The sequence below is a fragment of the Tenrec ecaudatus genome, chromosome 17 (assembly GCF_050624435.1).
Source record: "Tenrec ecaudatus isolate mTenEca1 chromosome 17, mTenEca1.hap1, whole genome shotgun sequence".
NCBI lineage: Eukaryota > Metazoa > Chordata > Mammalia > Afrosoricida > Tenrecidae > Tenrec > Tenrec ecaudatus.
In genome coordinates, this window is record NC_134546.1 from 55397824 (window position 1) to 55413401 (window position 15578).

A 15578-nucleotide genomic window follows, 5' to 3' on the forward strand; every position below is an offset into this window, starting at 1 on the left:
GAGTGTGCTGAGGAGTGACTGGGATACGACAAAGTGGAGGCGGGGGCAAACAATGCCTTGGGGGAGCTGTGCTGGGGGTGAGGAGCAGAGGGAGAGGAGGCAGCTGGGAATACAGAAAAAGCTGCAAGGCAAACATGTAGTCAAGGGAAGGGTTTTGTTTGTTTGTTTTTAAGGCATAAGAACCAAACGAGATTGGTTTTCTGCTGAAAGGGTTTTTGTTTTCTATCATTGAACTGGGAGTTGTCAGAGTATGTGTAACCGTGGACAGGACTTCAGAAGTAAAGCCATCAGGGGTTTACAGATGGAGCAAGGTCTCTGAAAATCTGGGCAGGGGTGGCATCCAGGACACACGTGGAGGGAGGAGGAGGTGGCACTGAGTTCGGTTCAGAGGCTTCATGCTTAGTGAAGAACGGGACAGTGAGGAGCCCTGGTGGGGCATTCCTGCTCTGTGGGGCAAAGACGAGGCTGCCCGCCTAATGGAAGGTTTGCAAGAGATAAGGCCAAGAGCAACAAATACTGCTCAAAGACACAATCCTCACAGTGAGGATTGAGAGTAGATGCTAGGTTAGACACACAGCTGACCAGGGGGAGGGGAAGGAGAACAGACCCACATATCTCTATCTCACCTCTCACAGAGGATAGCTGTGTGTGTGTGTGTGTGTGTGTGTATTTACTCTGCTGCGAATGGATCCTTGAGTGGGGTGGCACTTCCAGGGGACAAAGGTACGAAAACCTCGACATAACCAAACACCCCAAGGGAGTGAGTCCTAATCCAGGGTTCAGGACCGTGTTTTGGGGGGACACCAAGGAAAAAGGCACAACCGAGTTCACAGAAACCATGTTCTACGTTCTACTCTCGTGCGTAGCGACTGGCGTCTGTCATAAGAGCCATGTCAGGTGCAACTATTTGGTCTCTCCCCATCCAGAGAAAAGAGCGGTGACGAAAATGTTAAGACAAATGGAAACACACAGTCCAATGGACCAAGCAAACATCAGTCTCTGTGATCCTGAGACCAGAAGGACTAGAGAGTGCCCAGCGCCTACCATCAACCCTATGGAAAGGGTCACACTACAAGGTCTGGAGAATGGGAGAAAAACATGGGCAGAATTCAAAATCCTCAGATACAGACTGATGGGCCCTCCACCCCCAAGACTATGGCTATCACCTACCCTTCAGATCTGGAACGGAGCAGAATCATCAGCCATTTAAGACCAAAAGGACAAAGGGCTGAAGGTTAGGAGAGGAGGAGGAGGAACGGAAACAGGAAATAGAGGGAGGAAGTGGGATAAGCCAGGGTGCGTGGTGGGGGTTGTGATCAATGACAAGAAACGAAATGTGCCTGAATTGTTGAATGGAAAACTACGGTCTACGTTACCTCATCCACAACAACAAGTTTGAAAGGAAGTTTTCAGCGCCCACAGGGGTTGGCTGTGAATGCTGCTGGCTGCCATCAGGAGCTCAGGCTTGGTGACTGGGGTAGAACAGAGCGTAACCCTGCCTGGTCCTGCAGCAGTGGTTCCCTGGAGGTCACTGCTGTGCCTCGGGGTCTGTTTCCCTGGGGGCCAGCAGCCTCGTTCGTTTTCACAGACCCACTCTGCCAAGAACCAGGACCTTTTCTGACCAAGAAAGCTCATTTACCTAGAGAAATAAGGATTCCCTGTATACTTGAGTATAAGCCGACCAGAACATCAAAAACTGCATTAAAAATGTGCTGACAAACTCGGCTTACACACAAGTATATATGGTACTTCTACCTCAGGGGGGAAAAAGGCACACATTCCAGTTCCAAAAAAGCCACTTTAAAAGTGCAACTGTTTCTGCTTTAGAGAACTTCAGAATACTAAAGTCATCGCCCTAGGATACGTGACTAGGAGGTGGAGTACTCTAACCAGAAGTTAGAGACCATCAGACCTATGAAGGCAGTAAACACTGGCAAATGATGGTATTAAGGTGCTAATGACAATGCAAACTAAGCCTAGTCTGGTGGTATACATTTCACAAAGACCTTTCATGTTTAAGTTCTTCCTTTGCAAGGTCACTGAAGCAGCAACCAGAACGTGTGGGTGGAGGAGCGTCACCCCTGGAGTGGATGGTTACCAGAGGCAGGGTACGCAGCACTTGTCTGTGGGAAGGAAATGGTGGAGCTGGGGTCTAAATCCACAGCTTCAATGTGGGCTTAATTCACCCCCATCCCCTTTGGACTTAACATCTTAGGAAGTCATCTCGATATGGGAGGAGGCCTGCGGGGAGAGCCAAGGAAGAGCCGGCAGGTTCTAGATCCCATTCCTCTCTGAGGCTGGCAGGTCACTCAGACAACAACAGAAGGAAGACAGAAACTCGATTTTCAAACAAGAAAACTCAAGGCTGCCAACGTCCTCCAGCGACTGACACCAAAGTGCCAGGGGAACCTTGCTGCGGCTAGTCCATTTTGGCCTGGGTACTTCTTTGTGAAGGGTGGGCAGGGGAATGACCTATGCCCTTTAGGATGCACAGCAGCACCCCTGGTCTCTACCCACTAGATGCCCCAAACACCCCCTCCCTCCACCCCTCAAAGCTGTGCCTCTAGCTCCTGACATTGTCCAGTGGCCCTGGTAAGGGGCAGGAACCACCTGCAGTTGAAAATCATTATGTAGAATGAGGGAGCTCTGAGGCGTGGTGGGTTCCGTTCCAGACAAACAAAATAACGTGAATAATTGCAAGAAGAGCGTCACACCATTTGCGGGGGCTTCCGAGCACACATAAAAGTTATGCTTACACTGTGCGGCCGTCTATTAAATGTACAATAGCTTTAGGAAAAAGTGTGTGATACAGTATCACCAAAATGTGACATGGAGACCAGAGTGAGTGCATGCTGCTGGAAAAGTGACCTCCACCTGAGGTTGCCACAGCCTTCCATTGCTTTCAAAGAACAGCACCTGTGACATGCAACGCCGGGCTGCACCATTAGAAGGGGAGAGCCTGTATGCCACTAGGGTTTGCAAGGCCAGAGGCATGCAGTGTGAGGGGACACCCCCCAAGAAACAAAAAGCAGCCCTGCTGGGCAGGGCTTCTGTACTTCACATCTCCACCCCCGAACCAGGCGAGCATCCAGTAGCCTGCTCTGAGCCAGTGCACCCAGTGATGCTGCCTGGGAAGGAAGGGTCTCTCTGGTCACAGTGTATTTTCTTTCATGAAAGCAGTTTAGAGTTTTGTAATGGTCAATTAAGAGAACAGCGTGCGGCTGTAACATTTGGTTTCCTGCAAATGCGCAGACACTGTTGTGATGTTGCACACAGCTCTCAAGGACAGTGTGATGGGAAAAAGTGCACAAGTGGCTCGCTCATTTCAAAAAAGGTGTCGTCACTGACGACAAGCCTCGTTCTGGACGGCTGTCATCTTCCTGAGTGGATGAAAATGTTGACTCCCAGTGCAATTGGAGTTCGATCCACCAGGTCAGACTGTTAATCAAGAGTTCTATTTCGAGGTTCTGAAAAGATAGCATAACAGCGTGCAATAAAAAAGGCCTTCTTTGTGGCAGATGGGGAACTGGTTTTGTAACCACAACACTGCACCTGCTCTCACAGCCAATCTCAGTGTGCCAGTTTGGGGCAAAAAACCCCAGCATGCCTCTCTTGCCCCACACACCTTCCTCACCGGATCTCACTCAGGGCAACTTTTTTGTTTCTGCAAATGAAGAGGGACAAGAAAGGACAGCAATTTGCCAATGTAGACGAGGCGAAGAAAAACACTAGGAGGTGCTGTCATCCAAACAGATGAGTGTGAAAAAATGTTTTCCAAGAACAGAATCACAGATTTGACAGACGTATTAAATGTAATGGAGCGTACTTAGAAGGTGATAAGGTTGTTTCGTAAAAGTTATGCAGAGAAAATGGGAAAAGCCAAGGACCAGACCCCCACCTTCCAACCCCTTTAAAGATTGTAAAGCATGCCAAATCAAAGTGTCCTAAGACAAGTAGTATGTGCCAGGAAGCGTAGGACTACCCTGAGACACTGCAGCTTACTACTCACAGGGACTGAGGTAAGAGATCTTGGAGACTAAGCAGACTTGGAGATTAAGAATTCTTCCCACCTGCAGTAACCAAAAAACCTGCCCAGGTTAGCAGAAAATCAGATGCACACCCTGGCCCCCATGCCTACCAGGAGAGCACTCTCTCCTCTTACTTGAGGGCATCTGCAACCTTCCGGAAGCCTGGCTCCAATCAATATTGGGTTCCAGACAAAGCCTGTACGGCCTGAACCATCCTTTTCCCGGAGGGCAGAAACACACGCACACACGTACTCTACCCAGCCCACCCCTGCCAGCAGGCCAGCACCACCTCCCGTGGTCTGTAGTCTTGTTTGACAATCCTTTACTCTGCCCATCGAAATCAGATGGGCTTTAGACTGTTCCGCTCAATGGTATTATCCACCTTCCCATCACTAGTGGCAGAGAACGCATTCTCTCTAACGAAGACTTGAGAAGCAAACTTTTTCTAAGTGTTTCTCCAAAGATCATCCAGGATACGACTGTGCCTTTACATGTCCTACAAAAGGGTTTTCCAGAAGCAAGTGGTATTTTCCTTGGCAGTTGGCAGATGCCTTTTTTCCGACACGCGTGAGTATACATGCTCTTATACACACTCGCACACTCAAAGATATTTTTGAGAATCCTGTTGGCTTACCAAATTACGCTATAAAACAGACAAAATTAACTTTTGGACTGCATTTTGGTGTCTTTAAAACCTCTGCATCGTGACACTAGGCAGTGGGGCTTCAGCAGACACAGGATCAAGTTATTGCAACCCGAGACCCAAGATCCCTTGAGGTTCCCACACGGCCTCCACAAGATTAGGTCCAGGAGGGAGGAGCCTGCCTGCCTCAGTCCACTCATGGACGGCACGCCTGGCACACGTCTGTCGTGTAGGAGACAGAAGTACAGACGCCGGGGACACGTCGTCAACGAGATGATTTTGTGTCCATTTTAAACGAGCTCTGTAATGGTGGCCAGGGCAAGGGGTATTCTCATTTCTCTCCAGAGGTTAGGGGCACAAACTAACAAAAGGCTTTAAACAGCAGCAAAAATAAGCTAGACTCATTCTCTGTAATGATTTCTATAGGCTCTCCTGGAAGATTTATAGAAAGATGAGCTATCGAGTTATAGAGATATCAAAACAAACAAAAAAGCCACTTGCATCGGGTCACTCTGACTGAGAGCAACATGACAGGACGGAGCAGAACCGCCCCGCTGGGTTTCCGAAACGGCAAATGTTCATGGGAGTAGACAGCATCTTTCTCCCTTGGAGTGGCTGGTGATTTCTACCTGCTGACCTAGCACCTAGCAGCTACACCACTCAGGCATATATCTATGCTTACTTTACCTTCATTATAAACACAACCAAACATTTACAAAATCCCAGAGCGCGGTTTCCAAGCAGAGTTTGGACTGGACAGGACAGGGGAACACCCCAGAACAGATCTTGAGGATTCACTGCAGCCTGGGCAAAGGAGGCTGGCTCTCGAGTTTCTAAGTCACCGTTCCACAGCGACCTCCTGAAACTCACTGCTTGGTCTCCACATACCGAGGCCCCTCTAGGAGGCCAGTAATTAGGGAGTCCGACACAGAAACCTGAAGTGAACGGAAGGTATCAGAGCAGGCAGCCAGCCCCAGGAGCACTAGCTGTGCAGCCACAGGGGCGCTGCCACCAGGAGCGCAGAGCCGGGTGCCCTGCCAAGGCACGCTTGTGCACACGCCAGTTCTGAAAAGCCGCTTTTGTCGAAGCCCTAATGGCTTGACCTCAACACCTGCTGCACTTCCTGAAGACAGACAAGCTCTGGAGCGCCACTTGTTCCTTGCACGCAGCTGCACTTTCTAGGAACGACCGCACACACGCAGAGGCTGGCCAGCTGCCAAGGTGGGGGCAGCCCAGCAGCCTCGAGCCTGAACTTTCCCATGCTGTCAGGGCGGGATGCCGCTAGGAGCTGACTCAGAGGCCACCATGGAACGCTGCCAACGCCTGAGCAGTGCAGGGGCTGCCGGCAACTCACAGATGTTTTGCTAACCCAGAGTCATCAGCCAGGAGGCGGGTCTGGGCTGGTGGCCAGGGTGCTGCTGTCCTGGAAGTGGGGATTTTCTGATCCCAGTCCCAGCTCTGCTGTGACTGCCCTGGGTGGTCAGGGAGGCAGCCTCGGCGACTCTCATTGGCCGTCCCTTCTTCAGAGATGTGTCTGAGGCAACGGTTAAGCACTCAGCAGCCGGTAGTCCAGGGGATGGCGGTTCAAACCCACCCAGCGGCTTTCAAGGAACATAAGACCTGGTGATCTGCTTCCCACCCATCGAAGCCGCGAAGCTCTATAGGGTAGTTCTAACCTGTCACATAGGGTGGCTACCTACCAGTCAGAACAGATTCAATGACACGCTGTCACCACCACCTAACAGGCACCTGGGTGCTAGCTAGGTGCTCCTGACAACAGGCTTGTGAGGCACCTTGGCTATTTTTATTCCTAGCTCAGGTAGGGTGGCAAGGTGAAAGGTCACAAAGAGAGTCAATGGGAGGGAAGGGGGGCTTTGACTCACCCCTCTGACTTTAGAATCTGGTGCAACTGCTGCGATTGTAAAACTCAGCCCAGCTCTTTGGACCACCGTGGCCCAAGATGCTGGGTTTTAGGCACCAGAGGACCTTTCTACAGTGCCTTCTCTGCTCTTCGTGACTGATCTAAACAGCACCACGGCACCACACGAAGAGGATGCTTAGAGTGAAGAAACCCCGGCCCTGCCGGTTTCCCAGAGACCAGGAACTGCACAGCCTTGGTTGAGAACAGAGATTCACTAGATTCCACGCCCTGAGATGCGTCAGGAAGACCCAAGGGTCTACAGTTTCTCAAAGCCTCCTGAATGGCTCCAGTGCTGCACATTGTCTGGGAGTCACCGGAGGCCATGTGGCTACAGGGAGTTGTGCAGTCTGTCCGCGCTGTGTCAAAGGGGGTGATACAAGAGGGAAATCGAATGACAGCTAGCAGGTGCTTTGCTGGAACTGCACACAGCATACGAACCTTAAATGATCAACTCTTTGAGCTGCAAAACCGCAAACTGCCTCAGAGCAGGCTGCTGGAACCCAAACCCCAAAAGAACTGTCTTTGGCAGGATCGTTTCCTTACAGGACGACTAGGAGAAACTGTAGCAAGACACACATTTAACGTTTTCACATGTTTTTCATACCACGGTTACCACCTCATTCTGACTTTAGAAAAACAGATAGTAATTTCACTCGAACTAAATGAAGAAACGCCGAGCTAGAAACAGCACCCTCTATTCCCATCTTGGCTGCTTGCTGGTCGCGGAGGTGGGCGCATCTCCATGGCCCCCACGGCTCCAGAACCCTTCTCAGGGCCAGCCTTCAGGCCGCACAGACACCCTCCCCCTGCCAGAACTGACCTGCTTGAGCTGCTCATCCAGATTCCAGCTGGGCTGCCCAGCCGTGGTGGCTGCAGGCGGGGCCCTGGAAGCATCTTTGGTATGGTCTTCTTTAGACTGGGGTCCGTGAGGGGGGAGCCCCGGTGCTGGAAGGAGACTGGGCATGGGCCCCGCTCGGGGATCCTGGGGAGCCGCTTTCTGCACATGGAAGAATTCTGAAGCAGTCTGTGCCTCTTTCTCAGCCACCTCAGCATCCTCCTCATCCCCGTCCTCATCTTCCAAGCCTCCTTCCTCTTCCTCGGGTTCGGAGCTCATGTTGCTTCGTTCAAAAACCCGGGGCGTGGCAGAGGCTGGTGGAACTCGGGCTAAGGGACCCAAGGCAGGGGTGGCAGGTGACCTTCCAGGTGTGGCAGAAAGGAGAGTAGGCGGTGTGACCAGCTTCTGGGCATACAAGAACTGGGTGTCTCTCATCTGCTGCCCCTGCTTCTCCCGGGCATCCATCTGTAAGGCAGACAGGTGTGGCGGTGGGGGCGGCGGGGGCGGCTGCTGCTTCGGCTGTTGCTGCTGCAGAGGCTCCATCTCGGCCTGGAACTTCACCCACTGATTGGCATGGCTATGGACCTGGTACAACCCAGGAGGCGCACTGGGTCAGAACCTTAAGTGATTGGCAGAAACCACGGAAGAGGGAAAAACAACAGCTGTAAAACAAGCACAAACAGGCTTTCTCTTCTCCAATACAGGGCCATGCGTTGGGAACACTAGGCCGATTCTCCCTGTACCTGAACTTTCAGATGACTGAGTGGCAGGGGGCTGGGAAAGGGGTGGGGAGACAAGGCTCTCAAGGAGAGGAATTGAACTGAAGAGGGGAAATACAGGACGAAACTCTCGCCCCATTCTCATCATGCCGGTTCTGGCTCCCAGCCACGCTGTAGGAGAGTGGAACTGCCCCATAGTTTCCAAAGCTATCATCTTTTCAGAAGCAGACTGCCATGTCTTTTTCCCTCGCAGTGGACGGTGGGCTTGAACAGGTGACCTTTAGGTTAGCAGTTGAATGCTTAACCACAGGACCCCCTGAGCGCCTTTGAAGCTCAGTAGAGGTGCACTGCTGACGGTTTGAAAAGAAGTGGTCCCAGGAACTGTATCTCATTTGCTAGCACCTGCATCCTGATCCCTTTCCCTGAGCATTCTCACATATTTAAGCTGTTTGCTACCGAAAAGGCAACTGGGTCTGCATCACAGAGAGGTTGCGACTAAGAAAACCACGAAAATAAAGAAGGGTCTGCCTACCAAAAGAGCACGTGCGCTACTCTGGACCCCAGGCCCAACCCAGAGAGTTCCGCTGGCCAGACAGACACAGCTAGCGGCAGACAGAATGACTTCTCTCATAGAAAAACACAGGACCAAGCAGAACTGCTCCGGGGCTTACATTTTTCAAACGTTCCAGATCAAATTGCCAGCCTGCTTGATAAGGGGCTGAGCCATGCTAACTGGACATTACCGTCTCAGAAAGCATCCGCGTCCAACAGCTGGGACGGAAGACACACAAGGAGGCAAGACGCTCAAATTGCAATTGTCACTTAAAAACAGCAACAACAACAACATGAAAAGTACCAAACAGGAGGGGGAATTCCTCTGGAGATTCTGAAGTTAATTAATATGAAACAGATATCAACTGCGTCTAAACAATAAGTTAATGCTTCTCCTTTTAAGAAGGGGCCAAGTAAATCTCTCCACATCCCCTTTTTCTTCCAGATTCACTTGTACTATGATAATCTATGACCAATATTAAAAGAAAGGGCTTTCTGACCACAAGTATTCTGGGGGCAGGTTTATCAGCATTCTTACCAATCAGTCTCCAAACACACCCCCCTTTCACACCCTCTCCTCGCCCCGCCCCTCCGCCCCAGGATCCCAGCCCCCACACATCTGAGGGAGACATCATTGAGCAGATCACCATGCACAGGCAAAGTTTAGATCAACAGGACTTGCAACATGGCGTGCAATTTTGTCGTCCCACGGGCGAAGCAGCTGCACAACACAAGCGGGACTGGGTCATCTCACCGCCGGGTGAGGACTGCCTGAGAGCAAACAGCAGCAACAACAAAACCCTCAAGTCTCCAACATCTTCAGAAACCCACGGGGGGTGCAATTGCATCCAAAGCAGCTCGGGCTTATGAGTATCTTTCGTGGGTTTGGTTAAAACATATCAACTTTGAAGCTGAGCAATGAGAACACTAATAAACCAGATGCGAAGAATCCTTTTTTTTTTTCCCCCGGGTTATCTTTGGAAGCCCTGCTGCCCTCGCCTTTTGTATTCGGTGAAACTATTCAAATTCCAATTGGCCTCTCACAGCCTTTACTTCCTCTCCCAGCACTCGGAAAGCCAGCGCAATACTTTCCCTGGGCCAGAGCTCCTCTTACAGTGTAACAAAGCACGAAGAGATGCCCGTCCCCAGGAGAGCCCGTGGACAAAAGTATTCGTTTGAAAATAAAAGCAAGCTGGGACAAAGAAAACCAAACAAAGAATATGGCAAACAATCCGTTGGCCACTTAAAGTTCCCCAATCATCACCAGAGTCCATCACAAAGCGGAATAAATTTCCAACCCAGTCCTTCCAGTCACTGAACAACTGCTGCTTGTCTCGTGGCACCATCATCTCGGTACGCTGTCCCCTCCAGAGGAGAGGGGGAGGCGTCTCGGAGCCTCTTCGGAACGATGGAGATGACTCAGTTCGGCACTCAATACACACACCCTCCCCCCACCCCCACCCCCACCCCCCACCCCAGGGCCCGTCCTCCCCACCCCCGTCCCTAAGCCGTCAGTTGATCCAAATAGTACCACCTGCCTATATTTAGAGAACTTGTCTCAGAAATCTCGAAACCACTTCATTCTTTCACACAGCCCCCCTCCCCCATCCCCCCGAAAGTTCCCGGACCACCAAGCTAGGAGCAACGGACTGCGTGCAGCTTTTACAGCCGGCCTTGCTGACCACTCCCTCCGCCCTCCCTGCTGGACGCCTCCTTCGCGGCCCCTACCCACCTCTGTGGCCACGCCAGCCTCCCCCCCTCCATTCTTCATGGCCCCCCCAATTCAGCCCTACCACTTTTACCTGTGCCAAGCTCTGCCAGCGAATCCTCTGGCCTCTTCTCCGATCGACCCAACCCCACTATCTTTGGCCCCTCGGCTCCTGGGGCCTCTTGCTCTTCCCTTCTCTTTATCTCAAAACGCCTTAAGGGTCACTGGCGTCTCGGGGCTGCTCCCAGCGCTCACACGCTCCCACCGCGGCCCCCGCGCCCCGCCGCCCGCGCCTTCCCGCTCCTTCCCCCCCTCCCCCTCCCTCTACACACCTGCCTCCCCTCCCACCTTTCCTCCCCTTCACCTGCCATAGCCCCCGCTCCGCTGCGGCGGGGAGAGCCAGCACCCACGCGGCTCACCTGTGCGGGGCGCTCCGGTTCACCGTGGGTTAAGGAGGCGGCCACCGAGGCCCCGGCGCGGCAGCGGCGTCTCAGCCTCCTCCGCAGCCTGGGGCCACAGCCGGGGCGGGGCCCGCACCGGAAGCGGCGCTGCGGGGCGGGCCGGCAGGCCTGGGGCGGGGCGGTGGGGCGGGGCCACGCGTAAGGGGCGGGGCCCTGGGCCGGAAGCGGCTCCTAAGAGAGCGAGGGGCTGGGCGGAGCGGAAGTGCCTCCGAGAAAAAGCCCCTCCCGGCACGGTCTCGGGCGGAAGTGGGTTGAAGAGAGTGGACGCTTGAGGCCAATGGGAAAGTGTGGACACTGAGGACTTCCGGTGTGAGCACTTCCGCGGGGAGTTGAAAAGAGCCGGGCTGGCCGCTGTCTTCTGTGAGCAATTTCTGGTTGCGCAATTGGGGTGACAGGTAAGTGAAAGACAGGGGTGTCTGGGGTTTCCGCTGCTTCCGTCCTTTCCTCACATCCTTCCCACGCCTTCAGACATCAACTTGTCTCCGAACTCCATTTTTTTTTAAACCGAAACCTGGCTGTCCCTTGAGGCTGCTGTGTCCCCCTGGAGCCCCTTCACATGTACAGGTAGTCCCCGAGCGAACCATGGGGTTTCGATCGGACGATTCCGTCGTCCTAAGTCAGGTAGCTCATTTCCTCTGTGTTGCGGTTTTCATTGTTACTGCCTTTTATTATCGGTATCTTTATAAGCCCGATCTTTGTCAGAGTGACGTCTGAGAATGATAATATCAGCAAACTTACAGGCCTCTAACGTGAACCCACTGCCTGGAGTCCACTGGCACTCATAGCGACCATGTCGTGGCTCTGTGTACCCTCGAGGCGTTCTAAGATTAAATCTTTATGGAAGCGGACCCTGTCATCTCACTCAGGCAGAGTTGACGAAAGTCCAGCCACCTCTTGGTTGGCAAGCTACTGCTTAGCCCTCTGCACCATCAAGACTCCTTTACTAAAGTTAAGATGTACCCTCCACCAAAGGACAGTTCTAAGTGCAGGGTGCCCTAAAACCTATCAGGGACTATCTGCCATATTTTTCTCACTTCTTAGATTCCCAAGGTGAGGACTATGTGCAAAATCCTGCCACCTTCTCAGATGGACACCTGCGACTTCTGGCCCAACTCTCAGACTTCCTTGCCCCTCTGGCCCACTCTGCAGACATCTTTGGGTTTGTAACCGTTCTCCCCTGTGACCATCTCCTTTGATGATTTCAGAGTCGATGTGGACAGCTCTTCCAACAGTGGCTCTCTTCTCTAGCAGCCTTCACATCAGCCTCCCAGTCCCACAGCTCAAACTTGGACCTTGTCCCTGGTACATACAGTAAGCCCTACGTAAGCCGGGACTGCCTTAAAAGCCTATTGATTCACTCAGAATTTGAGTGAAATATAATTGTTCTTAATAAAAAGCGCAGGTACCACTTGGTGACTCTCCCGGAAACACTGCCTGGCTTCCATGATTGATGGGCTTCAAGAAGAACACCATCACCCTTTTTAAATTGGATCGAGTTGCTCTTAATACTTTGTTGGTGTTTGTATCTGGCTTAAATCCCCCCCTCTCTTTTTTTTTCACCCTTGTAACCATGCCTCCAAAGGCGCAGTCCAATATAAATGCCCGAGTTGTGTCCAAGAAAAGGAAAACAATCACAATCGAAAATAAAGTGGAGATAATAAAGCGGTCGGAAAGAGGCGAGACGCCATCCGTCATCGGAAAAGCTTTAGGCTACAGCCGGTCAACGATCGGAACAATTTTGAAGGATAAGCTAAGAATAATGGAGCATGTAAAGGGTTCCTTCTCCCTGAAAGCGACAATTATCACCAAGCAGCGCAGTGGCTTAATTATTGAGATGGAAAGGCTATTGATAATTTGGTTAAATGACCAAAACCAGCACAATATGCCTGTTAGCCTTAGTTTAGTGCAAGAAAAGGCACGGAGCCTTTTCAACGACTTAAAAGCTGCGCGTGCCGCAAGCGGAGGTGACTGTGATGAAGAATTTGTTGCCAGTCGGGGTTGGTTCAACCGGTTCAAGGTGAGGGCAAATCTGCATCATTTTAAAGTGCAGGATGAAGCAGTGAGTGCCAATGTAAGTGCGGCGGGTGATTTTCCCGAAACGTTGAAAAAGATGATCGAGGAGGGAGGTTATTTGCCAGACCAAATATTTAATGTGGACGAGACCGGCTTATGTTGGAAGAAAATGCCCAAAAGGACCTATGTTTCAAGAGAGGGAAAAAACGCACCAGGGCATAAGGCATCAAAAAATAGGCTAACGTTATTGCTTGGGGGAAACGCCTCCGGGGATTTCAAACTCAAGCCTCTGCTTGTGTATCGCTCCCTAAACCCGAGGGCCCTTCGCCGCATCATTAAAGCGTGCCTTCCCGTTATTTGGAAGGCAAATGCCAAGGCCTGGGTTACGATTGCCATCTTCGAAGACTGGTTTTTGAACCACTTTGTCCCTGCAGTTGAACATTATTGCTTGGCCAAGAAAATTCCTTTCAAGGTTCTCCTTGTGCTTGACAATGCGCCCGGCCATCCAAACACTTTAGACGACCTTCACCCCAATATCAAGGTGGTGTTTTTACCCCCTAACACTACATCACTACTTCAGCCGATGGGTCAAGGAGTCATAACCTCCTTCAAGGCCTGTTACTTACAGCGGACCTTCTCCCAAGCAGTCAGGGCTACTCAAGATGATGAGATAAGCTTAAGGCAGTTCTGGAAGAGTTATAACATCTATGATGCCATCAAAAACATTGCCGGTGCTTGGGATGAAGTGAAGGAATCGAATATGAAAGGGGTGTGGAACAAATTGTGCCCCCAATTCGTGCATGCTTTTCAGGAGTTCATAGCTGATGACATCGCTGAAGCCAGGCAAGCTGTGGTTGATATTGGTAATCAACTGCAGTTAGACGTCAGTGAAAATGATGTAGAGCTACTTGACTCCCACACGGAAGAACTAACCAATGAAGACCTTACGGACCTGGAGCAGCAGATGATCGCATTGGAGGGAGAGGACCAGGACCCAAAAAACTCAGAACCAAAGAAGTTTTTCACCCAAGAGTTAGCTGAAGCCTTTCGTCTCATCGAAGCAGGGATGGCAAAGTTAGAGGAACAAGATCCTGATTCAGAAAGGTTCACCCAAGCTTATCGGGCAGTTACTGAGGGCCTCAGCTGCTACAAGGCCATTTATGACAGGAAAAAGCAAAGCTCCCTTGATGTGCACTTTAAAAAATTGACTCCAGTAGTAAACGCTCCCTTGTTAGCAGCAGACTCCAACCCTGACTCTCCAGCTCCAGGTCTGTCCTCCCCAGCACCAGGCCCATCATCTTCGACAGTCGCCACTGCTCCCGCAGCATCCTCCAATTATTCATGTTAATCCGAATCTCACCTCATGAATCCCCCTTGGGTATGCAAGACATCAGTGGAATGAGAGTAAGTGTTAACCGTTAAAATAATTTTCCCCTATCTAAACAAACGCTTCAAAAACTTTAAAAGTTTTTGTAGTACTGTATCCCTGTGCACACATATATACACACTCACAGATCCCTTCTCTCTCTCCAGTCCAGTACCACACAGAGTTACTTTTATTATTACTATTTTATATTATCTATTGTATTAGTACGTTTAAGATGTCTTAGGGCATTTGGAAGTGTTGATTGAGTGTTGCTAGGCCTAGAAAAGGTGAAATACATACCAAAAGAAACATTTGACTAACTGGGGCTCCAGTGCAGAACTGTTTGTGCCTGTTCTGACATACCTACAACTGTAACTTAAAGACAGACTCCCCAAGGCTCTCACTTGTAACCTGCCTGTAATCAGGAATGCAAACATCGCCCTGGGCCAGTCGCAGCCTGCTGCTATCTCTTCAGCCGGAATGTTGCTCTTTCCCTTTAATGTTCTTCCCCTTTAACAGTCTCTAATCTGTTGAAAGCCCCTGTTTTATCTCTTATCAATTAACCCCTTCCACTCCTCACTTCCCTTCTTATCCAACTCAGATTTAATGGCCTGTCTATGTAACACCCCCACCCCCCCCACCCACCCCCGCCCCATGTCCTACCTCTTCCCCTGCTACAGCCACCCAACCAAGTCTGTGCTTCGCTGTGACCCTGTGCTGCGTCCCTTATAATGAGTCAGGGGAAATTCTCCTACTGAACAGAGGCATCACTCAGTATTTACCATTTACCATCTTTAGATGGAGTCTCAACATGGCCGAAGAATTTTATTACAGGCGTGTGGTACTCAATGCCCACCAGACATTCCGTGAAATAAGACTTATTGTGATTTGGATGTTGTGCGAACACCATCTTATATACTTAGCAAGCAGAGGTGCCTGACTTGTGAGCAATAGCAGGCAATGTGGTCTCCCTTCGTGTTATTTAATAACCTTTTATTTCACTTCCCAATGGATGTTTCTCCTTTGTCCCTTGTTGCTGCTATGGGTACCACATGTTTTACTGCCTTGGGGAGCCAGGATGCCCTTTACGATAAAACTTTTGGGTGCAAGCTAAGCAGAGAGATGACATTGCCACATTCAGAGACATGCTATACTTGAGATTGGATGCTGTGGTCTATCACTGCACCATACACTGTTCCAGGTCAAACTTTAAAAAGAGCTAGTACTGAACAATACATGCATAAGCTGGAAACATAGGCAGTGATTGTGACTCTCAAGACAGTTGTATTATAGATTGTGTGTATACTGTACCATCATACCCCTGGTGGCATA

The 15578-nt window shown here is 50.9% G+C and overlaps 1 protein-coding gene across 1 annotated transcript in view; it reads right to left on the reverse strand.

The window, feature by feature from the left end:
* ARID3B (AT-rich interaction domain 3B) overlaps positions 1 to 10916 on the reverse strand; it is a 51244-nt gene extending 40328 nt beyond the window's left edge. The window contains exons 1-2 of the mRNA XM_075535739.1: positions 10826 to 10916; positions 7413 to 8046 (exon numbers count right to left, since the gene is read on the reverse strand). Coding sequence (XP_075391854.1) covers positions 7413 to 7970 — 558 coding nt within the window. The 5' untranslated portion in view covers positions 7971 to 8046; positions 10826 to 10916. The remainder of the gene's footprint in view (positions 1 to 7412; positions 8047 to 10825) is intronic.
* Between the last annotated feature and the right edge of the window lie 4662 nt (positions 10917 to 15578).